This window comes from Pinus tabuliformis, chromosome 7 (assembly GCF_031772625.1).
Source record: "Pinus tabuliformis cultivar Carrire ecotype Pingquan chromosome 7, CPIR1, whole genome shotgun sequence".
Lineage (NCBI taxonomy): Eukaryota > Viridiplantae > Streptophyta > Pinopsida > Pinales > Pinaceae > Pinus > Pinus tabuliformis.
Window position 1 is genome coordinate 2,028,089,056 of NC_142293.1, and position 26,188 is coordinate 2,028,115,243.

Here is a 26,188-nt window from a genome sequence, read left to right on the forward strand (position 1 = left end):
TTGGTGGGAACCAAATTGGGCATTGTCGAAGCGAATGCAGGGACATATCCTTCAATCCCATGAGCAAGAACGCTTGAAATGCAGAGACATTGTAACAAAATCTTTAGGAGAATCTTATACCTATTCGGTTTATATAGCAAAATGTGGACTTCAAATACTCAACTTACCTCCCAAGAGACAGCAGAAAGAACTGTCCAAACAGAGGTAGACTCAATTTTTTTGGTCGCTTCCTCCTGCATTCCTCAGATGAAACCATGGATTTGAAATGTTAAGAAATTAAAACAATATTCAGCATTGCAAACTTACAAAGAAAATGCCCACATACATACTTTTCAAGAAAGAGGGCAAATGGTGTAAGCACCAGTACCCCAATGTGTTGGAATAAACAATGAAGGACTGAGGGTTCAACCCATTTGATAACTCCTTCCCTACACGAACACTGTTCACTGCATAGCAAATCCGCATCCCCAGCAAGGAGGCATAGATGCCCACTTCCAGACTGCAGAAAGGGCATTTGTCACTGTACATTTTGGATTGAATCTTCTTCAATTCAATTCAAATCCCCCACATAGATTTTATATTACAGATCATAAGCAAAGCTTCTTCTTTTTAGAAGAAGGGTTAGAATCTAACTCCGCGCAAGTCTAGATCCCAGAATGAAGAATTTTAAGGGTAGCTGCAGCACAACAATACTGATAATTTTGGGCTCCTAAAACAGTTAACTCCTACCAAAAATTGTCAAGATGAGCATACCTTTTACATTGAAATAATTTTGAGAAAATTCCAAAACCGATAAAGCTATTATCGTGGGTGAGAAGCGGCGAACCGATGTTCTGCAGACCATTTATAGGCGAAATGTGGGCGGGCAAAGGATCAGCCATGTATAGACTAAATGTGGGCGGACAAAGTATCAGCTCCAGCATGGAGTCGAACCTGAACTGGAACCTGAGTCGGACCTGGATAACACGAGTCACGTGATAAAAATTGATTGGACAGAGGAGAACGAAAATCTAAAAATGTGATTGGCCGAATCTGTCCAGCCAAAGCCCACAGAAGAACATCTCCATATTTCTATAACAAAACTAGTAGTCTTTTAAGTGTGAGGAATTGGAAATTTTTTTGGTTTATTTTCCATCTACTTTGTCTAAAATATGATAGAGATTCACCGAAATTATAAGTTTGATAGGTGATCTTCACAATCTAAGTGTTCTAAAGAGTTTGAGGGTGTTTAATCCACATATGCAGTCAAAAAACTAGTTTAAATAATACAAATCAAGATTGTGCCATCAATTTTTTGGTCAGATAATATGCAGGGAACACCAAAAAGTGACACTGAAAAATTACTCCTAAAAAAATAATAATAACATTGATTTTTTTATTTTATTATTGTTCTAATTTGAAGTTTTTTATTTATTTTTATTCTAAGGTAAGGTTTTTTGTTTTATTTTTATTTTGTTTTGACCGAATCAAAGTGTTTACAGGCATTACAACATCTCTACAATTATCATGTACAGTGCAATCAACATGTTGACCTCAATGTACATGCATTGATTTTATCCTGTATTTTTAATTATTTTTTGATCATTGCACACTAAAATTAATATATTAGAAATTGAATAAAAATTGACATTAAAAACATAGTCTAACTTAAAGAGGAAATGACTTTTTTTAAAATATTTTTTCTGGTTAATGTTAACTAAAAGCTAACAAATATCTACCCAAAGTCCAGAGAAATCAAAATTTTTAAAATATAAATATTTGTTTAAATTTTACACTCATAAATTTATATCTTGAAATATTTAATCCCAAGCACTAAGATCTATAATTAAATATAAATCCATGCTAATTTATTAAAAATTTAATAAATAATAAAAAAGATAATAATAAATTTATTTAATATTCTTTAATGGATTTAAAAAAAAAATTAAAATATTAATTTTAAATTATTAAAAAAATAATAAATAATAAAATGTGTTTATAAAGAGTTGGAATACAAGTTGTTCCATAAATTATTATATTTTATTGAACAAACTAAAATTTGTATAATTTCGATGAAAACATTAAAACTTAATAAACTAAACTTAACATGGGAAAAAGAAAGAAAGAGAGAGCGAGCGAGCTGAGCCACACATTTGCAATAAACTTTACTGTGTTATTGAATTTCTTATGATAATCTTACAAGATTAAACATCAAGGTCAACGTAGTTCTACCATGTATGCGCTTCAGTCAAAGGCTGTGTAGCTCAAATGAATGAATAATGTTTCATTTGATTGCTAGGCAATGGTTGGCGTTCTGACCTGTGACGTGTGCATAATTTACGCTTCTTATCTCCTAACCGACACCATATTTTGTGTCATTCGTATGTCCTTTGATCATCAGCTGAAGTGAGGGCGAGTTCGTATCGAATTTTGTTGCCCAGCAATGGGCACGCTCGGGTATCTTACAAGGTTCTCATGTCAAACCCGTGCAGGGCCCTCGGTTTGGCTCTATAAAGGCAAGGAGAAAGATCAGGGTTTCGAGACGGGAGAAAGGTTGGTGGAAGTTTCTGGAAGGATTGGGGGTTTGCAGTGGTGGAAACGAAGGCAGAATGTATGTAGTTTAAGAGCAAGCCAAAGCCGGGGACCCTTATGGAGAGGAAGAGTTCTCAACAATGACACAATCCAAGCAGTGCAGGCCATGAAAAGGGCCAAAGGTGACCCGGATAAGATTGAGAAGATTATTGAAACGAGAGTTTCTCGACTAGTGAAGGTGGATATCTTGGCCGTGCTTAAAGAACTTCAAAGACAAAATGAATGCCATTTGGCTCTGAGGGTATTTCTCTTCTCCCTTTAATTTAGTTTTCATTACTAAGTACTAGCATATACCAGTCTTGAGCTGGGTCTAATATAGGTTTCGAGATGACCCGAGTCTAATAAGAACCTCGAGGTATACATCTTCAAGCATCATATCCTACAGGTGTAGATCGTAATCAGACCTGGGGTTGGGTATGTGGTAGTGTCCATATTCAATATACCTTTCAATTCATATTTGTAACCTTGACGTGTATATTGGACCTAGGTTTAGATGAGTATATGCTAATGTCCATTATATTCAATATGGCCAAATTTATATTCAATTTAGCAAGTTGTCAACCTCGAGGTGTATATCGGACCCCTGCTTAATGGGCCTTTACTAGAGTCTTTAATCAATATGTTCAACACACCATGTAGACTAATCCAAGTCTGCAATGTCGAGGTTTATATGAGCCCTGCGCTTTGATGGGTATGTGCCAGTGTCTATACTCAATACACCCAAAGCATGGTCTAGATTCAATCTTGGTCTGCAATCACGGGGTATGTATCAGACCAGGTTTATGTAGGTATGTTCTAGTATCCATATTCTATGCACCCAGTATACCATCTAGATTCACTCTATCACTGCAACCTTAGGTGCATATCAGACCCACTTTTAGATGGGTATGTACTATGTAGTAGTGTTCATATTCGATAGACCCAATACACTATCAGACCAGGCTTTACAATGGCATGTGCTTCTATCCATCTCCAATACACCATCTATATTCTAGTGTTTCACGGGGATGCATCTCCCAAGGTGGGGGTGTGCTCCCCACGTTTCCCTGGCGTCTAGGACAGGGGGATGCTAGGGGAAATGTTTCCCCACATTATGCTTATGGGGAAATTCGGCGAGACACAGTGGAAAATGCTTCCCTAATGTGGAGGGTGCATTTCCCCAAAGGGGTGCTTGTGGGCATCTCCCCTCAAAAAGGGTTGGGTGTGTCCTCCTAAATTTTCTTGAAAACAATAATTTGTGAGTGGGGAAGCCCTTATTAATACTATGTAATTAATTGTAATGTTTAAGAATTTAAAGTAAAAGGATGAAATTGAAAGATAAAGGAGAATGCTACTTTCACTTTTACTTACATTTTTAACATTACCATTAAATGACTCAGGATGTTTGAGAGTGGTCATGGCCTAATTGGATTTCATATGGAGAAAGTAGAATTTTAGATCCTACTCAAAATTCAACAGACTTAACAGTTTTTAGGATTTTAGGATTCGCGGATTGCAAAAGTTTCGTTTGGATTCTATCATCTATGAGGGTATTGTTGATTTTTTGTAGCTTTGGTCATTTTTCATAAACTGATTTAGCCCTGAAAATATGAAAGAAAAGATAAACATAAATGTACAATTCAAGTCGACTTCAAAAGAGGAAAATTGAATTTTTGAAATTCAAATTATTCTTGCCTCCAAGATCAAGTTGGCCAGCCCCAAAGGTTCAAGTTGGCCTGACCCTTTGACACACCTATTTAGGCTCATTAATTTACTATATAAAGGCAACCCATTTTCCTCATTTGGACACCAATTCAAATCACTCATTTTTCATATACATATTCTTCTGTTCATGCAAAGGAAAGAGAGAGATAACAGGCCGAGTTCTTTGAGGCAGACTGGAATCTCTAAGGCACAACTGACCAAATTTATGAGGCTATCTTAGCGGGCCAAGTTTATCTCTGTTTGACCTGGGGTTGTCTGTGGTTAGTTTGACCTTGTTTTGACTGGAAAGATAAGATTGTATCTCTTGTTGAATTGAATAATTTCTCTAAGAAAAGGTTGTTGGGTTTTTCCCTAGTTAGGGTTTTCCCAGGGTAAAATTTTTTGTCTCTTGTGTTTGGTTGTCTCTTTATGATCTTACTGTCATTATTGTTTGTATTGTTGAGATCTTTTGCGTAATTGCTTAATGAAGAACATGACACAAGAAGAATTAAATTAAGAAATCATTAAAAGTAATTATCAGATTAGAAGGTCTTGAAAAATCAGCAAGTATGGGACTAGCATTCAATCAAGAGGACCAAGCCCTTTTTGTACCTCAATGTTGGTGACATTGATTATTGAACTCCTTGCCATGACCCTAGTAAAATTGTACTAATTACTCAAACAAAATCTTGACTTTACATGTTAAGTTTTTTCTATTTTATTTTAATGCTTAGAGTGTATTATTGATGATGAGGATCCTAATATACACAATGATTTTGATGATATGTAGTTATTTGTTGTAACATGAATTTTTTTGGACAATAGAGGCCATCTAGAGCTCTTTGTTGATGTTTTTTTTATTCAAATATGGATTGCACTTGGTGCTATTTTTTTATATGCATCTTTGCCATATGAGAAACTTTGCATATTTGTGTATAATGTTTGGATCCATATGGATGCACATAAATATTCACATTTTTTTTCAAAATCTGAATATTTATGTACTTTTTATTGACCGATTTTTTGGTTTGTTTTTTTTCTAGTTCCCAGTTTTGGGGTTGAACATTTTTATCATTGGTCCGATTATAATAACATTGGTTCATTGTCTATTGTTCATTTTGTTAATTTTTCTCATACCAAATCTGATTTATTTCACTTCAATAATTTATTAAAACCCCAAAAAATATTTATCTCAAATAGTTTTTAATTTGCCAAAAATTAAAAACTATTTGAATATATCAATCACACCACAATAGCAAATTTTCACTCAACACAATCTTCCTTAATTAAACTTCTTTGGAATTTTTTTGGGTTAGACCCACATAGAATACATAGAAGAATATAGTTGTTGGGCACCTGGAAACTCAATTTCACTAGGGAAGTCGGCCTCAAGGAATTCGACCCCTGGATACCAATCCTCCTGAAAAAACTTGGTCGTGGAGAAATTAGGCCTGTCTCACTAGCAAATTGGTTCCCTTCCTTCTCTCCTTGTACGACCCTTGTGCACTTGAGAAATCAACCTCTCTGGATATTTTGACCTGTTACACAATTCGACCCTCCTCTTTAGCAACCCAACCTCCATCATTCTTGAACTCAACCTCCAATTTCTCCTGACCTGTCGCACTTCTCCTCACTTCTCTTCAGTCTAGTTGAAGTTCCAATGTTGTTAAAAGCGCGATCGGGATTAAATCGGCGCCGGGAAAAATGCGAAAAAAATCGGCAAAAGCGGGAAAAAAGCGGAAAAAAGCGGGAAAAAAGCGTTTGGCACAAAAATATTCATTTTTTTTCATTTTTTTTCAATTTTTTTAATATCTAAACCATCTACAACATAAAATAAATACATTGACACATAAATATGATAAAAAAACTAACATATAAGATGTTTAATATCATTTCTAGCGCTAAAATCACACATAACATTGAATCATGTCCTGAATAGTAAGTCCTGACTCCTGAGTCCCAACTCAGCCTCAAAATATCAACAAAAAATATGATAATGTATCTCATCATGTCATAATATCATATACAATAAAATGAAAGTCTAATCCTATTGATTTCCTCTGCCCCTCTTGCGAGAAAATGCCACAGCTTTCCCTTTCCCTCTAGATGTAGATGCTGGTGCCCGTGCAGGTGGAAATGGCAGTGGAGTCTGATGTGCTCTAGACGTTGAAGAACTAGAAGTAGGAACTATAGGAGGTAGACCACGTCCTCTACTGGTGGCAGGGGTAGCCCGGGCAGGTGGTGTCACCTGGAAACATTACAATCTCCCAATCCTGAAATCCTGAAAAACTGATAAGTCGGCTGGATTTTAAATGAAATCTAAAATTCTACTTTCTCCATATGAAATCCAATGAGGCTGGAACCACTCTCAAACATCCTGAGTCATTTCATGGTAATGTTAAAAATTTAAGTAAAAGGATGAAAATGAAGATTACATTACTTGGAGAATGTCACTTTTACTTTAAGAATTTAACATTACCATGAATAGCATATCCATACTAGGGCCTAGACTTGATCATTAAGCTACCCCACTCCAAAATTATTTGTTTCTTTCAAAAAACATTGCATGAAAAAACCCAAAAAAAGTTATAAAACTATGCTGTCCTGAGCCCCCACGATTTTTTCGTTAAAAATCGCGCTTTTTTCGAAAAAATCGCGATTTTTTGAAAAAAGCGCGATTTTTTCAGTAAAAATCGACAAAAAAAAAGTAGGCGATTTTTTCGTATAAAAATCGCGATTTGATCGGCAAGATGAAAAAATCGCGATTTTTTCATTAAATCGCGATTTTATCGCGATTTTAACAACACTGAGTTGAACCTCTTGCTCTAGAAAAAATCACTTTTTCCACTTGTGTGTATTGTCACCTCTCCCTTAGGTTTATTTTATAATTTAATTAAGCCAAAATCCTTAATTCCAATCTCCTAAATGATTAACGGCTAGGATTATATCCTAAGCCTCACTTGAGAACAACAGTTGCGATTATATCTAAATCATTTAAATAATTTTATCATTTATCCTTAGAACTTTGGCCTAATAGCCCACAATAATTAATTATACTAATTATTGTACTTTTCTTAAGTTAACCTTAGGGAAGAAATCATAATATCACTTACTCCACCAAGCAAGCACCCAAAGAGGCAATCAAATATATTTTACATGCTAAGACACCAACCCTATGTAGAAGACCTTCCAAAACTACAAAAATTTCAACACTCTCCCTCCTAGCAAAGAAGGGATTCTCCACCATCCTCATCATGTCTCTGTAAAACACAAACTTCCCTTTACTAGAGGCTTGGTGAGAATATCTGCTATTTGCCCCTCTATGGAGATGTATTGCAATCTCACAACACCTCTCTAGACCTTGACTTCTGATGAAGTGGTATAAGATTTCTATATGCTTGAACCTATCATGAAACATTGGATTCTCAAAGAGCTTAATGCAACTCTGATTGTCATAGTGAATCATAGTTGGACACATCTCAAGACCAAATAATTTTGTGAGCATCTTGCGAAGCCATATGGCCTCACAACTTACTAGACTCACTGCCATGTACTCTACCTCTGCAAAGCTAAGTGCCACTGAGTGTTGCTTCTTGCTATATCATGAGATCATACCTCATACCAAGCTCAAACAACATTCAGAAGTAGATTTCTCGTGCATTACACTCCCTTTCCAATCAAAATCTGTGTAGCCCTAGAACTGCACTCCACCAACTCTGACATATCTTTGTCCAGACTCTATTGTACCACGAAGATACCTAAGCACATGCTTTGCTGCCAACCCAATGAACCCTCCTTGACTCCACCATAAACTGGCTTAGTGTGTTCGCTGCAAAGCAAATTTCTGGCCTAATGTCGACCAAATACATCAAGGACCCGATCAACCATCTATACAAAGTGGGATCCACCAACTCACCCTTGGAAGCACTTAACTTCCTCAAGGTGGTGATCATAGGTGTAGATATCAACTTGCAATCCTCCATCCTGAATCTCCTCAGAATCTCAACTGCATACTTTCCCTCCCTAGGAAAATCTCTCCTAGCTGCTTTATTAATTTTATGTATGTTCTATGCTAGAGCAATTTATTTAAATTTTCACAGTTAGCAATCACACTAGCATTAAGATAAACTGCAGATAGAACATAAATATAAATCGCAGAAGACAAGCCAAGACAAGAGGACACAAGATGTGGCGCCAGCCAGGACAAACCCCACAATGTGTGGGGAAACCCTTGATCAATTCTTCTATTATGTTCTTCAAAGTTTAACAGAGAAAGAGAGAGAGAGAGATAGTACATTTACAACAGAAGTCAACACTTTGACTTATTTAGATCTAGCATAGATCAGTTCGTATAATGATGAGATCAATTGAAGACATTCTGCTTCAACTGATTCTCTAAGGTGACTCCTTCACCTATCATCATGTTGCATCTCATCCATTTGCTGCACCTTACCGTATAGCACCATCATGCTGCATCATGCATCATCATGCTGCTCATGATCTCATACATCATGTTGCTGCCAATGCTCCATGCATCATTGTGTTGCCCATGCACATTATATCATACACCATGCTGCTCATAATGCTTCCCATCATGTTATCTTTCTGTTGCTTCATTATGGAGTTCATATACATATCAACCTTAGTTGCTTGCTATGTCTTGCAGCCTAGCAAAGCAGCTAGGCTATAGTTCCACGCAATACTCCACGCAGTCTCGTTGTTTTCCGTATTAGCTGTGTGAATCAGGGATATGACTGTCCTGTAGTCCATACACAACATATATATATGACTGCGTTCCATCATGAAGTATATGACTGCATTCCAATGTGTTCCTTACCTTGCTGCCTTGACTGCGTTCAATACTTATGTGTTGCCTTGACTTCCATACACAACGTATACCCTTGACGTTACTGTGGCTACCCTGCGTGATATATTATATTGTCATGACTGTGTGTAGAGTAGGGCATTGCTATGCGTGTTATATATTGTCATCACTGCGTGTTATATATATTTATCTGTGTTCCATATAATATCTCTGTGTCCCATAATATGACTGCGTCCTAACTGTCTGCCGTTCCATATATATGACGGTCTAGCATGAAGCATATATATATATATATATATATATATATATGCGTCCCTAATATGACTGCCTCTAACGTGAAGCATATATATATATATATATATATATATATATATATACACCCTAATATGACTGCCTCTAGTGTGAAGCATATATATATATATATATATATATATATATATATATATATATATATATATGCATCCATAATATAACTGCGTCCCGACTGTCCATATTTATGTGACTGTGTTCCACGTTCCATATTCCGTGTGCGTATAATAGGACTGCGTGGTATATTTGTTGATGCGTATATATATAGAATTGTTGTGTATGATAGCATTTTATTGTAACGTATTCCATGTATATGTATGACCTGCGATGCTGCGTATGACAACATTTCATTGACCTTGCTGCTGCTTCATTCACCTTCAATCACCTCAAGACTGTGACTGCGGCTACCATGTGTTGATTGTGGCTACACCATTATGTGCGGTCACCATTTATGTTACAGCGTGTAAGTGCCCCATGATCTGCGTTGGTAGGTTTTCATGACTGCGTAGATAAGGCATCATCTTTTGGGCCAACATGAGTTTCTCTTGGTGTCTCACTCCTCCAAAAACCCAAGACGTGGAGAGGAGGAGATCACTCAAGAATTGTGTCCAAATGACATCCAATCTTCTTATATTTATACTAGAACGTGTAGGAGATGAATAGACACGTCTATTGGGCTTCTGAGCCTACTCAAGTGATGGTCGGCTTGATAATAATTACTTAATCGAGATAAATGCATATCTCCATAAATACTTATCAGAATTGGATGATCTTTAGATCAATCCTACACCTCTCGACGAGAGGGATCCAATAAAAATATCAGCTGCCATAAATAAGCTGACCCACCTGGAGTTTGGCCCTAGTTTCCAATTTAACACTCCTTCTCAACTAGGGAGAACTCCATCCGGTGATCCATAAGTCTGACTGTACTATCTCTGCCATAAGTGCCCTGCACTGCTCTGCCCAACTCTGTTGGCTCTGCTCTGCTCTGCTGCCTCTGCGTTGCTCAGCTCTGTTGCCTCTGCGCTGCTCAGCTCTGCTCACTCTGCTCAGCTCTGCTGGCTCTACTCTGCTCAACTCTGCTGGCTCTGCTCTGCTCAGCTTTGCTGGCTCTGTTGGCTCTGCTCTGCTTTGCTCAACTCTACTAGCTCTGCTCTACTCAACTTTGCTGGCTTTGCTGAACTATGAAGAAGAAGAATTGAACGAGAATGTCTCATACCATTCTCCACTAACCCGAAGTCAGTCTCAGAATGCATACCACTGGTCCCAAACCAGTCTCAACTGACCCAAAGTCAACGTCATAGTATGTATCACTCTCACTGGTCCCAGACCAGTCCTACACTGACACGAAGTCAGTCTCAGAGTTGTACCACTGGTCCCAGACCAGTCTCAACCGACCCGAAGTCAGTGTCATAGTAGGTACAACACCTACCACTGGTCCCAGACCAGTATCGCAGGCTCAGAGAGTGTACTGCTGGTCCCAGACCAGTCTCAACCGACCCGAAGTTAGCGTCATAGTATGTACCACTCTCACTGGTCCTAGACCAGTCCTGCACTGACACGAAGTCAGTCTCAGAGTATGTACCACTGGTCCTAGACCAGTCTCAACTGACCCGAAGTCAGCATCATAGTAGGTACAACTCCTACCACTGGTCCCAAACCAATATCATTGATCCCAGATGAAGGTCATCCTAGCGTAGGGAGTACGGTAGATATAGCGATGCGTCCATTGGTACTACTATGGTCGCTATCTTCATTTCCTTGATCATTGATCAGATGAGAGGTACTTCCCATGAGTCCCAGACTGCATGGGTAGGATGCCTCGACAGGAGAACTTAATCAATCCCGTCCTCACAGGAGAACTAATCATCTTGCTACAATCGTCATGGAGAACACATCATCCAGGCCTCATAGGAGAACTAATCATCCTGCTACATTTGTCATGGAGAACACATCATCCAGACCTCATAGGAGAACTAATCATCTTGCTACACAGGAGAGCGAATCATCCTATTCCACAAGAGAGTGAATCATCCTATTCCACAAGAGAGCTAATCATCTTGTCCCACAAGAGAGTGAATCATCTTGTCCCAGTGCGCACCACTAGGGGAGGGCGAGTCACCCTGTGGTCGTATGTTGCTCCAGTAAGAATTGCAAGCCCCCAGAGCTCCCAGAGCTCAATGTATGCAACATGCAGGATCCTTGTACAAGGGTCTCTTGACGACTCCAAGTCGTTCGGGAAAATCACAGATTTGATCTTTCCCCCCGGGCTTTAGCGACCTATACATCATCTTAGTGCGATGGAGCCTCCTTGCTCATCGACTTACCATATACTAGATAAGGTAGTATTTGATGTCTATCTACTGGAGGAATCATCGAATTGGGATTCCTCAATAATCAAATCCCACCTCTGGTTGTTACAGAGAATCACAGTGGTATTCATCATGTGTACTCACTGAAGAGTTTCCACAACCAGGCAACTTCATACGAGGTCATACTCGTAGTTATGTATCAGGTATAGGCAGTACTTATAACAACCAATTTCTGTTTCTTGCTTATCCATGATATAGAAGCAAATCCAAAGAGAACCAACACTGAGAAGTGTTCTAGTGATCCTCCACACTGCCTGCCCAGTCAACATTCGAATAATCATGTAGTTTTCATATTTCCGGCAGTGTATCTCAATCCATGAGAGATTGTGCCCTGAAGACATCTCAGAAGATTCTTGGCACCAATCCAATGAGGCTCAACCCAAATATGATATCCCCGTGCTCACTGCAAAACATATGTCCAGAATTCAACTCCCTCTTACTTCTGCAAATGAGAGGGTCTGCAACTGTCAGAAATAGTTCGTCTGCATAAGGTGCCGGTATGAGAGGTCTATCATCCACAACCTTCGAATAATGGTTTGGATCGGTTTCACTCCTTAGTGAGTCTTAGCTTCATCAAACAGCTATTAGTCCTCTCGTACTACGCCCGGGGTGTTTTGCTTCAAGCCATAGAGGGTTTTTCTTCCACCTGTATACATGAGATTCTTGTTCATTGATCTCAAACTCCACAGGTTGTTTCAAACCTGTGGACCTGCTACATGAGGGCAATGGTCCCCTTGTAAGATTTTCCTTTGGTACATCTCAGACATGTACTTTCATGCTCTTTTTGAATTCAGGCTTCCATGTCACCATCTGACTTACAGACCTCCGGTGCTATGTGTCAATGGACATGGTCCCTAGTGGACTTCATGTAATTAATACAACCTTGAACTCAAAATGATCTTTTGAAAATTCTATTTTCAAACATGTACCTTTCCATCGACGAATGCCACCTTAAAATTTTTGACTTCCATTCCTGGGGTTCCTTGCTTCCTTGAAGAGTTGGTCGTGTCCTTGATGACCTCCATCTCTGTCATTTGGACACTCCTTCGCATAAGGGCCGAACTTATAACCAAGACATCTACCTTTCCTTCCATCCTTAGATCCAAACTTCCCAATGAAGTGATCTTTAGATGGGCCATCAGAAACTTCCGCTGCGCCATTCTGATAATATTCTCTGCTTTGACTTCACCCTGGGTGAATTATGAGGAACCCATTGATCCTTCTGTCTTGTCCCAACTGTCTTTGGTGATTGCTCTTCCACTCTTGCTTGGGCATTGTCTTCGCCTCAGCTTTGATCCCATGTTAATTTTAGGTATGTTCTATGCTAGAGCAATTTATTTAAATTTTCACAGTTAGCAATGACATCATCATTAAGATAAACTGCAGATAGAACACAAATATAAATCGCAGAAGACAAGCTAAGACAAGAGGACACAAGATGGGGCACCAGCCAAGACAAACCCCACAATGTTTGGGGAAACCCTTGATCAATTCTTCTTTTATGTTCTTCAAAGTTGAGCAGAGAAAGAGAGAGAGAGAGATAGTACATTTACAACAGAAGTCAACACTTTGACTTATTTAGATCTAGCATAGATCATTTCGTATAATGATGAGATCAATTGAAGACATTTTGCTTCAATTGATTCTCCAAGGTGACTCCTTCACCTATCATTATGCTGCATCTCATCCATTTGCTGCACCTTACCAGTGTAGCACCATCATGCTACATTATGCATCATCATGCTGCTCATGATCTCATAAATCACGTTGCTACCCATGCTCCATGAATCATTGTGCTGCCCATGCACATTATATCATACACCATGCTGCTCATAATGCTGCCCATCATGTTATCTTTCTGTTGCTTCATTATGGAGTTCATATACATATCAGCCTTAGCTGCTTGCTATGGCTTGCAGCCTAGCAAAGCAGCTAGGCTATAGTTCCACGCAATACTCCACGCAGTCTCGTTGTTTTCCATATTAGCTGTGTGAATCAGGGATATGATTGTCCTGTATTCCATACACAACATATATATATGATTGCGTTCCATCATGAAGTATATGACTGCGTTCCAATGTGTTCCTTACCTTGCTGCCTTGACTGCGTTCAATACTTATGTGCTACCTTGACTTCCATACACAGCATATACCCTTGACGTTATTGTGCCTACCCTGCGTGATATATTATATTGTCACGATTGCGTGTAGAGTAGGGCATTGCTATGCGTGTTATATATATTTATCTGCGTTCCATATAATATCTTTGTGTCCCATAATATGACTGCGTCCTGACTGTTTGCCATTCCATATATATGACGGTCTAGCGTGAAGCGTATATATATATATATATATATATATATATAGATATGCGTCCCTAATATGACTGCGCCCTTATTGTTTGCCTCTAGCGGACGCATATGACTGCGCCCTTATTGTTTGCCTCTAGCGTGAAGCATATATATATATAATATAACTACGTTCCACGTTCCATATTCCATATGCGTATAATAGGACTGCGTGGTATATTTGCTGATGCGTATATATATAGAATTGCTGTGTATGACAGCGTTTTATTGTAACGTATTCCATGTATATGTATGACCTGTGATACTGCATATGACAGTGTTTCATTGACCTTATTGCGGCTTCATTCACCTTCAATCACCTCAGGACTGTGACTGTGGCTACACCTGCGCTACCATGCGTTGACTGTGGCTACACCATTATGTGCGGTCACCATTTATGTTATAGCGTGTAAGTGCCCCATGATTTGCATTGGTAGGTTTTCATGACTGCGTAGATAAGGCATCATCTTTTGGGTCAACGTGAGTTTCTCTTGGTGTCTCACTCCTCCAAAAACCCAAGACGTGGAGAGGAGGAGATCACTCAAGAATTGTGTCCAAATGATATCCAATCTTCTTATATTTATACTAAAACGTGTAGGAGATGAATAGACACATTATTGGGCTTCTGAGCCTACTCAAGTGATGGTCGGCTTGATCATAATTACTTAATCGAGATAAATTCATATCTCCATAAATACTTATCGAAATCGGATGATCTTTGGATCAATCCTACACCTCTCGACGAGAGGGATCCAATAAAAATATCAGCTGCCATAAATAAGCTGACCCACCTGGAGTTTGGCCCTAGTTGTCAATTTAACACTTCCTCTCAACTAGGGAGAACTCCATCCGGTGATCCTTAAGTCCGACTGTACTATCTCTGCCATAAGTGCCCTGCACTGCTCTGCCCAGCTCTGCTTTGCTCAGCTCTACTGGCCCTGCTGGCTCTGCTCTACTCTGCTCAACTCCGCTTTGTTTTGCTCTGCTGGCTCTGCTTTGCTCAGCTTTGTTGGCTCTGCTTTGCTCAACTCTGCTGGCTCTGCTTTGCTCAGCTCTGCTCTGCTCTACTGAACTATGAAGAAGAAGAATTGATCGAGAATGTCTCATACCATTCTCTACTGACCCGAAGTCAGTCTCAGAGTGCGTACCACTGGTCCCAGACCAGTCTCAACTGACCCAAAGTCAGCGTCATAGTATGTACCACTCTCACTGGTCCCAGACCAGTCCTGCACTAACACGATGTCAGTCTCAAAGTATGTACCACTGGTCCTAGACCAATCTCAACCGACCTGAAGTCAGTGTCATAGTAGGTACAACTCCTACCACTGGTCCCAGAACAATATCGCAGGCTCAAAGAGTGTACTACTGGTCCGAGACCAGTCTCAATCGACCCGAAGTCAGCGTCATAGTATGTACCACTCTCGTTGGTCCCAGACTAGTCCTGTACTGACACGAAGTCAGTCTTAGAGTATGTACCACTGGTCCCAAACCAGTCTCAACTGACCCGAAGTCAGCGTCATAGTAGGTACAACTCCTACCACTGGTCCCAGACCAGTATCATTGATCCCAGATCAATTAAGGTCATCCTAACGTAGGGAGTACGGTAGATACAGCGATGCGTCCATCGGTACTACTATGGTCCCTATCTTCATTTCCCTGCTCATTGATCAGATGAGAGGTACTTCCCATGAGTCCCAGACTGCATGGGTAGGATGCCTCGACAGGAGAACTTAATCAATCTCGTCCTCACAGGAGAACTAATCATCCTGCTACAATCGCCATGGAGAACACATCATCCAGGCCTCATAGGAGAACTAATCATCCTGCTACATTTGTCATGGAGAACACATCATCCAGACCTCACAGGAGAACTAATCATCCTACTACACAGGAGAGCGAATCATCTTGTTCCACAAGAGAGCGAATCATCTTGTCCCACAAGAGAGCGAATCATCTTGTCCCAGTGTGCACCACCAGGGGAGGGTGAGTCACTCTGTGGTCGTACGTTGCTCTAGTAAGAACCGCAAGGCCCCAGAGCTCCCAAAGCTCAATGTATGCAACATGTAGGACCCTTGTACAAGGGTCTCTTGACGACTCCAAGTCGTTCGGAAAAATCACAAATTTGATCTTTCCCCCGGGGCTTTAGCGACCTGTACATCATCTCAGTGCGATGGAGCCTCCTTGCTCATCGACTTACCGTATACTAGATAACGTAGTATGTGATGTCTATCTGCTGGAGGAATAATCGAATAGGAGATTCCTCAAGAATCAAATCCCACCTCTGGTTGTTAGAGAGAATCGCAATGGTATTCATCATGTGTACTCACTGAAGAGTTTCCATAACCAGGCAACTTCATACGAGGTCATACTTGTAGTCATGTATCCAGTCTCGGCAGTACTTATAACAACCGATTTCTGTTTCCTGCTCATCCATGATATAGAAGCAGAATCCAAAGAGAACTAGCACTAAGAAGTGTTCTAGTGATCCTCCACATTGCCTGCCCAGTCAACATTCGAATAATCATGCAGTTTTCATATTTCCAGCAGTGTATCTCAATCCATGAGAGATTGTGCCTTGAAGACATCTCAAAAGATTCTTGGCACCAATCCAGTGAGGCTCAACCCAAATATGAGCTCCCCGTGCTAACTGCAAAACATATGTCCGGAATTCAACTCCCTCTTACTTCTGCAAATGAGAGGGTCTGCAACTGTCAGAAATAGTTCGTCCACATAAGGTGCCGGTATGAGAGGTCTATCATCCACAACCTTCGGATAATGGTTTGGATTGGTTTCACTCCTTAGTGAATCTCAGCTTCATCAAACAGCTATCAGTCCTCTCATACTACGCCCGGGGTGTTTTGCTTCAAGCCATAGAGGGCTTTTCTTCCACTTGTATACATGAGATTCTCGTTCATTGATCTCAAACTCCACGGGTTATTTCAAACCTGTGGACCTGCTACATGAGGGCAATGGTTCCCTTGTAAGATTTTCCTTTGGTACATCTCAAACATGTACTTTCATGCTCTTTTTGAATTCAGGCTTCCATGTCACCATCCGACTTACAGACCTCCGGTGCTATGTGTCAATGGACATGGTCCCTAGTGGACTTCATGTAATTAATACAACCTTGAACTCAAAAGCATCTTTTGAAAATTCTATTTTCAAACACGTACCTTTCCATCGACGAATGCCACCTTAAAATTTTCGACTTCCATTCCCGGGGTTCCTTGCTTCCTTGAAGAGTCGGCCGTGTCCTTGATGACCTCCATCTCTGTCATTCGGACACTCCTTCGCATAAGGGCCGAACTTATAACCAATACATCTGCCTTTCCTTCCATCCTTAGATCCAAACTTCCCAATGAAGTGATCTTTAGATGGGCCATCAGAAACGTCCTCTGCGCCATTCTGATAATATTCTCTGCTTCGACTTCACCCTGGGTGAATTATGAGGAACTCATTGATCCTTTTGTCTTGTCCCAACTGTCTTTGGTGATTGCTCTTTCGCTCTTGCTTGGGCATTGTCTTCACCTCAGCTCTGATCCCATGTTAATTTTAGGTATGTTCTATGCTAGAGCAATTTATTTAAATTTTCACAGTTAGCAATCACATCAACATTAAGATAAACTGCAGATAGAACATAAATATAAATCGCAGAAGACAAGCCAAGACAAGAGGACACAAGATGTGGTGCCAGCCAGGACAAACCCCACAATGTGTGGGGAAACCCTTGATCAATTCTTCTTTTATGTTCTTCAAAGTTGAGCAAAGAAAGAGAGAGAGAGATAGTACATTTACAACAGAAGTCAACACTTTGAATTATTTAGATCTAGCATAGATCATTTCGTATAACGATGAGATCAGTTGAAGACATTCTACTTCAACTGATTCTCCAAGGTGACTCCTTCACCTATCATCATGCTGCATCTCATCCATTTGCTGCACCTTACCGTGTAGCACCATCATGCATCATCATGCTGCTCATGATCTCATACATCACGCTGTTGCCCATGCTCCATGCATCATTGTGTTGCCCATGCACATTATATCATACACCATGCTGCTCATAATGCTGCCCATCATGCTGCTCATAATGCTGCCCATCATGTTATCTTTCTATTGCTTCATTATGGAGTTCATATACATATCAGCCTTAGCTGCTTGCTATGGCTTGCAGCCTAGCAAAGCAGCTAGGCTATAGTTCCACACAATACTCCATGTAGTCTCGTTGTTTTCCGTATTAGCTGTGTGAATCAGGGATATGACTGTCCTGTATTCCATACACAGCAGATATATATGACTGCGTTCCTTCATGAAGTATATGACTGCATTCCAATGTGTTCCTTACCTTGCTGCCTTGACTGTGTTCAATACTTATGTGTTGCCTTGACTTCCATACACAGCGTATACCCTTGATGTTACTGCGGCTACCCTGCATGATATATTATATTGTCATGACTGCATGTTATATATATTTATCTACATTCCATATAATATCTCTGCATCCCATAATATGACTGCATCCTGACTGTCTGTCGTTCCATATATATGACGGTCTAGCGTGAAGCGTATATATATATATATATATATATATATATGCGTCCCTAATATGACTGTGTCCTGACTGTCCATATTTATGTGATTGCGTTCCACGTTCCATATTCCATATGCGTATAATAGGATTGCGTGGTATATTTGCTGATGCGTATATATATAGAATTGCTGTGTATGACAACGTTTTATTGTAATGTATTCCATGTATATGTATGAATTGCGATGCTGCGTATGACAACGTTTCATTGACCTTGCTGCGGTTTCATTCACCTTCAATCGCCTCAGGACTGTGACTACGGCTACCATGTGTTGACTGTGGCTACACCATTATGTGCGGTCACCATTTATGTTACAGCGTGTAAGTGCCCCATGATTTGCGTTAGTAGGTTTTCATGACTGCGTAGATAAGGCATCATCTTTTGGGCCAACATGAGTTTCTCTTGGTGTCTCACTCCTTCTCCAAAAACCCAAGACGTGGAGAGGAGGAGATCACTCAAGAATTGTGTCCAAATGACATCCAATCTTCTTATATTTATACTAGAACGTGTAGGAGATGAATAGACACGTCTATTGGGCTTCTGAGCCTACTCAAGTGATGGTCGGCTTGATAATAATTACTTAATCGAGATAAATTCATATCCCCATAAATACTTATCGGAATCGGATGATCTTTGGATCATTCCTACACCTCTCGACGAGAGGGATGCAATGAAATTATCAACTGCCATAAATAAACTGACGCACATGGAGTTTGGCCCTAGTTGCCAATTTAACATGCTTCCACAACTCCAATCCCAAGAAGTGGTTCATGAGCCCAATAATAAATATCCTTCATCTCGAACTAGAAAGCAAGTTCCTCCTTGCACATTGCAGTGAGCCTTTTCGATCCCATCAAGAAGAGATCATCAATATAGAGGACGAAGTTGAGTGGCTCACCCTCAATAAGTACATAGTACAAGTTTGAGTCCACCTCACTCTTGGTGAAGTTCAATCCAAGTAGGTACCCATCAATCTTGGAGTACCATGCATGAGGTGCCTGTTTAAGTATGGACTCTGTATAAGGCCTTCTTTAATCTGCATACATGAGACTCCCTCCCATGCACCTTAAATCCACAAGGTTGCTCAATATACACCTCTTCCTCAATGAACCCATTAAGGAAAGCAGTCTTCACATCCATCTGATGTATCCTCCACCTCATCTCTAAGTCAATAGACATGACTACCGTAGTAGATGCATGTGTGGCAATAGGTGCAAATGTCTCCTCGTAGTCCACCCCCTCCTTTTGGGAGAACCACCACAAACCTCACTTTAGACTTCTTGACACTGCCATCAACTACATGCTTGATCTTATAGATCCATTGAGAAGCGACCACCAGCACCCCCTTAGGCCTCGGTACTATGTCCCAAACATCGTTCCTCATGATGTAACTATACTCTTCCACCATGGCATCCCTCCAAACTTACTAATTTGTTGCTTACTTAAAAGTAGAAGGCTCAGACTCACTGATGCTGCTCATCACGGCCAAATAACTGCAAAATCTGGTTAGTGGTCTACTCTTCCTAAAGGTCCTGCTGGGAGCCTGCACATGCTCATTTGGATCCCTAAAGGTTTGTTCGGCCTATCCCGACTTTCTCCTTGTAGAGCTCAAAGGAACATCTCGCTCCTCCTCCTGATCTGAAGGTTGTGCTCCTGTTGGTGGTGTTGTTGGTCCCTGCTCAACCTTCGAAGCCTCTCGCTCCTGGTCCTCTACCGTTGTTGGATATGTCCCATGCAAACTCCTAAAGGTAACACCCTCCTCAAATCTAACATCCCTCTTGACCATTATCTTCCTCTATCCTGGAATGTAGACCCTATAGGCCTTTGAAGTCTCACTATATCCAACAAAAATGCCCCTCTCTAATGAGGGCTCCAGTTTAGTCCTCTTCTCTGAAGGAATGTGGACATACACTGGACTATTGAAGATGCGAAAATGACACATCTCTGGTTTTACTCACGTAAAATCCTCCTCAGGAGTCATGTCCTCCATTTCCTTGTAGGGACTCCTATTATGCAAAAATACAGTCGTATTACATGCCTTTGCCCATAAGAACATAGGCTGATCTTGATCATGGATCATGGCCTTCGCTGCTCTGACTATACTCCTATTCTTCCTCTTTGCCACTCCATTTTGTTGTGGATTGGATCGCACTGTCAGTTCTTTTGATTCCTACTTGTAAAAATCCTTAAACTTGTTGGAGGTATACTCGCCCCCATTGTTTGGTCTCATGGTCTTGATCTTCTTCTTGACTTAGTTCCCCACAAGAGCTTTGAACTCTTGAAACTAACCGAAGACCTCATCCTTGGTCTTTAGGAAGTAAATCCATGTCCTAGAATAGTCATCTATGAATGTCGCAAAATAACTGCTCCCTCGAGATAAACTCCACTGACATAGGACCATAGACGTCGGAATTCACCAAATCCAACACACCTTTGGACTTGGTCTCACTGCTAAGAAATGTTGCCTTGGCCTACTTGCCAAGTGCACACCCTTTACACAAATCATTATGCTCTATATTGAATTCCGAAAAACTAGTGACTATCTCCCATAACAATGGTAGAGCCCTGTAATGTAGATGTCTCATCCTCCTATGTCAGATCTCACTTTGTTTGTCATTGCTATGTACAGGGCTTTCATTGGATGTCCTCTTAGCAGATATAGATTAATATACTTGCTACCTATAACTCATGTCACCTAAGATTAGCACCTTTCAGCTTGACAACTACCTCACCTCCCATGAAACTGACTTCAAGTCCTTTGTCCTCCATGGTCAAAATTTAGAGTAAATTTTTCTCCAACCCAGGTACATACATTACCTCCTTCACCTCCATAAGACTCCCTGAGTCTAGTTGGAACTATATGTTGCCAATGCCCTCTACTGCATACCTGGTGTTGTCACCAAGCTCCACATGTAGATCTTTGTTCTCCTTGGCCATACTGGTGAAGATATCACAAGATCCTATCATGTGACGAGATGCTCCACTGTCCACAAACCACACCCCTCTTGTAATGGTGCTAGAAAGACAAGACACTAGAACAAATTTCTTCTTGAATTTGTCAGGAAACTCATCCATCTATGCAGATACAATTAGTGTTGCTTTTCTCCTGCCTTTCTTCTTGTTTGGACACTGTTTGGCATAATCATTGAATTTGTGACATGCAAAGCACTTGAGTTTGCTCATGTCTTTCTTTCCTTGTGAAGATGCTCCTCCACTATGACTTTGCTTGGCTTTACTCTTGCCCCTCTTTTCTTGACCAACAAGGGCAAGGTCTCCACATCTCCACCTTTGTGTTGTCCACCAGTTATGGATTCCTCCCTAAACTTCTTTTGGGTGAAATCATCCCACAATCTAGCCCAATCAGGAAATTTATTTCTTACTATGATACCTATCACAAATGTAGCCCACTACTTGGTACGCCCTTTCAATGCTACTTTGACAAAATCCACCTTAGCCACCTCTTTGCCAGCAACTAAAAGTTCATCATGAACTTGTTGAATCCTTGTGAAGTATGAGGCCACAAACTTAGATCTATTCATCTTGATGCTATTAATCTTCTTTCTTAGCACCATATTTCTATTCTAGTTGTCACTCTATGTTAATTTTTCTTAGGGCTATTTTGTTCTTTGCTTTGATAATTGCATTTCATTATTTGCATATTTAAATTCACCCTATAGCATCATATCATTATTCAGATTTACATCATTATTCAACAACATATGCAACTATGTAGAAAGAACAATATCATCATCAATGCAGTGGAACATAAAGGAACGATAGAAAAAAAACATTCACACATAGAGACACCAGGATTGGTCGGAGACTAGGGAAAAAAACCGCTATGGGGAAAACCCTTTCAAATTCTTCTTCTTATTAGATTGCCATTGAATGATTCAGCAAGAGAAAATATAATGATCCATCTCAGCAACCATAAACCTATCCAACGAAATCAACTAGACAATATCCATAAGATGAATCCAACAATGCCAATAATCCAAAACCCTGATTCAGGTACCTGTAGTCAACTGCGAACTCTACGGTTAACGGGAAAAAACTTCGGTCAACTGAAAAATTCAACCTTTAGGTTCCAGTCGTAGGGAAGATGTGTCATGCTTGCAGCTGAAAGGCTTTGGTCGAAATTTGTCCTTGACTTACTTGGGGTTGTAGACAAACTTTTTCCATGACATGCCTGTAGCTGAGATGCAAAACCCTAAAAATAGAGATGTGAGCTTTAGACCCTACAACTTCAGACATGTGCCAACCAATCTTCGCTAACTTGCCTCAGACCTGTGCGAGGCAAACCAAAAAAGAGAATAGAAGAATGTCTCATGATCATGTTGAGGTCACTTGTATTTATGCCTTCCAGGGATGTCCAATTTGCTTTAGGGCCAACTTGATCAAATATACACATGTGAGATTTAATTAAAAAATATGCCTTCCCTTATCCAAATTGAGTGCTTTAGTAGTCAAAATTGGTCCTCTCGAAAAGAAGAATCTCATCCCATGGTTGGAATTTGTCACCGAGTTGCCAAATTAACACTCCCTCTCAACGAGGGAGAAATTCCAACTACATCATGTAATCGTCGCAAGAATCCTATCATCAAATCATCTCCAATCTCAAGTATCTTGTCATCACTACTCATCTTTGCTCATCTCTTGCTTATTCATGCTTATCTCTTGATTGCCCCTGCTCACATGTTGAACATTCTCGAATCTTAAAGAAGACGAATTTGATATTGGAGGGGAACCTATGCTACCACCCTCTAGTCATCAGGGAGCCACTGCTACCACGCGGAGTCACTGTCAGCGGGGAGCCCAATGCTACCACCCAGGAAACATCAGAGAGCTTATCCTCAGGGAGCCCTACTCAACCTGGAACCACATCGGCAAACTTAGTCAACTCAGAACCATATCAGGGAGCACATCTCAACTTGGAAAGAAATCTCATGGGGGAGCAAAACATCTTCAATCCCATATTGAGCAATAGGTGATATAGGGGAGCACATCCTATTGCCCACTGATCTTCCCAACAATGACACTCAATAGTCGTGTGGTAGAACACTTGCATCACAATCAGCTTGGGTTGTACACCCCTAAGTACTCTCTCAACCCGTTGGTCAGACAAGGAGCAGCAATCCCAACAAGCCCAGCTTGTGGGTATGATGCCACCTGGGGTATACTCTGCATAAACCAAGATAGGGGGTGATACCCGACTTGTCAAAATAGACAAGGATCACACACATCCTATGGGTAACAGATAGGGGAGCAACATCTACAACCCTATTGTCCAAAATCCCTCAATCCCAGGAGCCCTCCATCTTAATTCCTCAACCCGGGAGCTCAGACAAGGCCGGGGGGGAGAGCTAGCTCAATGTTCTCAATCAGTCATGCTCTTTGTACATCATGCTTATATATGGTACCTGCTTAATCATCATGTCACAATCAAATCAAATGTCATATCATAATTATATATATCATAAAAACGATAATTTATTCATCCTCCCTCTCATGGAGGCGGCAATCACAAGCCTAAGCTTGTCCCTTACAGAAACATTGACTCAATATATGAAGAGATCTCAGTGCTAGCTATATACTTGATTCTCTGCCAATCGGATCCCACTCTATTATCTCAATGTATCCTTGTCATACTCAGAGCCTACTCAAATAGGTCTCCAAAGAGATTCTACGTTCTGCCTCACAACTAGCCATGCTAACAACATCGTACTCAACCTTGGTCGTGCTTAAAGCTACGGACTTCTCATCCAAATTATCATGGCAGATCTCATACTAAGGCAGCACACAGATGTGCTTATACCATCAATCACGATCCTAATCAACATCAGTGCATCCATATAGTCACATATTGCAGGATGAATATCTCAGGCCAAAAATTGATTGTCCCATGCAAATATCTCTAAGGGTGTTCGACGGTAACTCAATGTGTATGAAGCAGCTCAATTAGGTTTCATGCAAAACATATATATATATATATATACACGGACGAGTGTTCACATGGAACATCAATGCTTCAATCAACTATTGGTTGCCAAGTCAGGTTCAACAATATCTCTTCATAACTTCTTAAAATTCAATTAGAGTGTCCAAGAATTCGTGTTTCTACTTTCTTTAATAGCTTCACAATATAGATTTTTCTTTTCCTAACTTCATAATGTAATTCATCATGCCATGGTTCTTCATTTTAAACTTCAGAGGCCAACTCCCTCTTACCCTTGATCATTAGAGGAACATCAATGCTTCAATCAACAATTGGTTGCGAAGTCAGGTTCAAGAATATCTCTTCATAACTTCTTAAAATTCAATCAGAGTGTCGAAGGATTCGTGTTTATGCTTTCTTTAATAGCTTCATAAAATAGATTTTTCTTTTCCTAACTTCAGAATGTAATTCATCATGCCATGATTCTTCATTTTGAACTTCAAAGGCCAACTCCCTCTTACTTTGATCATTAGAGGCTTATTACCTGTCAAGAATAAACCATCAGCATATAAAACCAAAATCAATGTCATACCTTGGACCACTTTTGAAGTAGAGGTTTGGATCAACACATCTTCCTGGCTTTACTAGATAACTATCAATGTGTGCATACCAAGCTCGGGGAGCTTGCTTCATACAATGCCCTCTGCCAACATAAAACTTGACCAAACCAATATGCTCGGCCTTACACCAATCAATAATATGCAATGCTAGATCAAAACTAATATCAAAACCATAAAAGTTTCTTCCAATATCTCTATGACAAACTTTTTAGACCAAATGTTAGGTGGAAGTCTCATCCAAATACCAAGTTACAACAACCTTTTATCAAGCATTATCCAATATAACTTTATCAAGCCATCCTTATGATCATAGCATGTGCCATGAATCATTTCTACCACTAAATATGAATGGATATATCAAGGACAAGTCATATAAGTTTCATGCATATACCAAGAATGAGTCATATAAGTTCCATCCATTCATTGTGAGATTACTGCATACTTCAACAATTTGTACTACAACCAATGTGCTCAATCCAATGAAGTTAATATAGAGAATCAATGCCAACATTAATCTCACTGAAAGTCACAATGCCCACATAGTACTGTCATCAAGGCAAATCATCAAATATCAAGTCAAATCATTAGTCTGAGTAAAAACCCTAATTTGTCATCTCTGTGAATTCAATCAATCCACAAGTCAAGAACATATGAAGCATCATGTCAATGTTCTAAAGCATACTTATGAACTATCAAGCATCATGTCAAAATTCTCAAGCATCATCAATCATCCAAGCCAACATGCTAAATCTTTGAAATTGTTATCAAACACTAGCGTCGATGATTAAATCAAAATGACATATTGATATGCATATTTCGGTCACCTAAAAACACAAGTTTAGTCAACACATTCCTTGCTCATAGAGCTTTTTGACGTCTGCTCCATATCTGAAGGACTGCCATATTGTTGGTGCATTCCTGATTTTATGCATAAAGC

General features: G+C 40.0%; 1 protein-coding gene across 1 annotated transcript in view; it reads left to right on the forward strand.

The window, feature by feature from the left end:
• The first annotated feature begins 2,288 nt into the window (after positions 1-2,288).
• LOC149256635 (pentatricopeptide repeat-containing protein At1g62350-like) overlaps positions 2,289-26,188 on the forward strand; it is a 68,293-nt gene continuing 44,393 nt past the window's right edge. Inside the window, exon 1 of the mRNA XM_089460806.1 lies at positions 2,289-2,812. Within this exon, the coding sequence (XP_089316932.1) occupies positions 2,423-2,812 (390 nt within the window). The 5' untranslated portion in view covers positions 2,289-2,422. The remainder of the gene's footprint in view (positions 2,813-26,188) is intronic.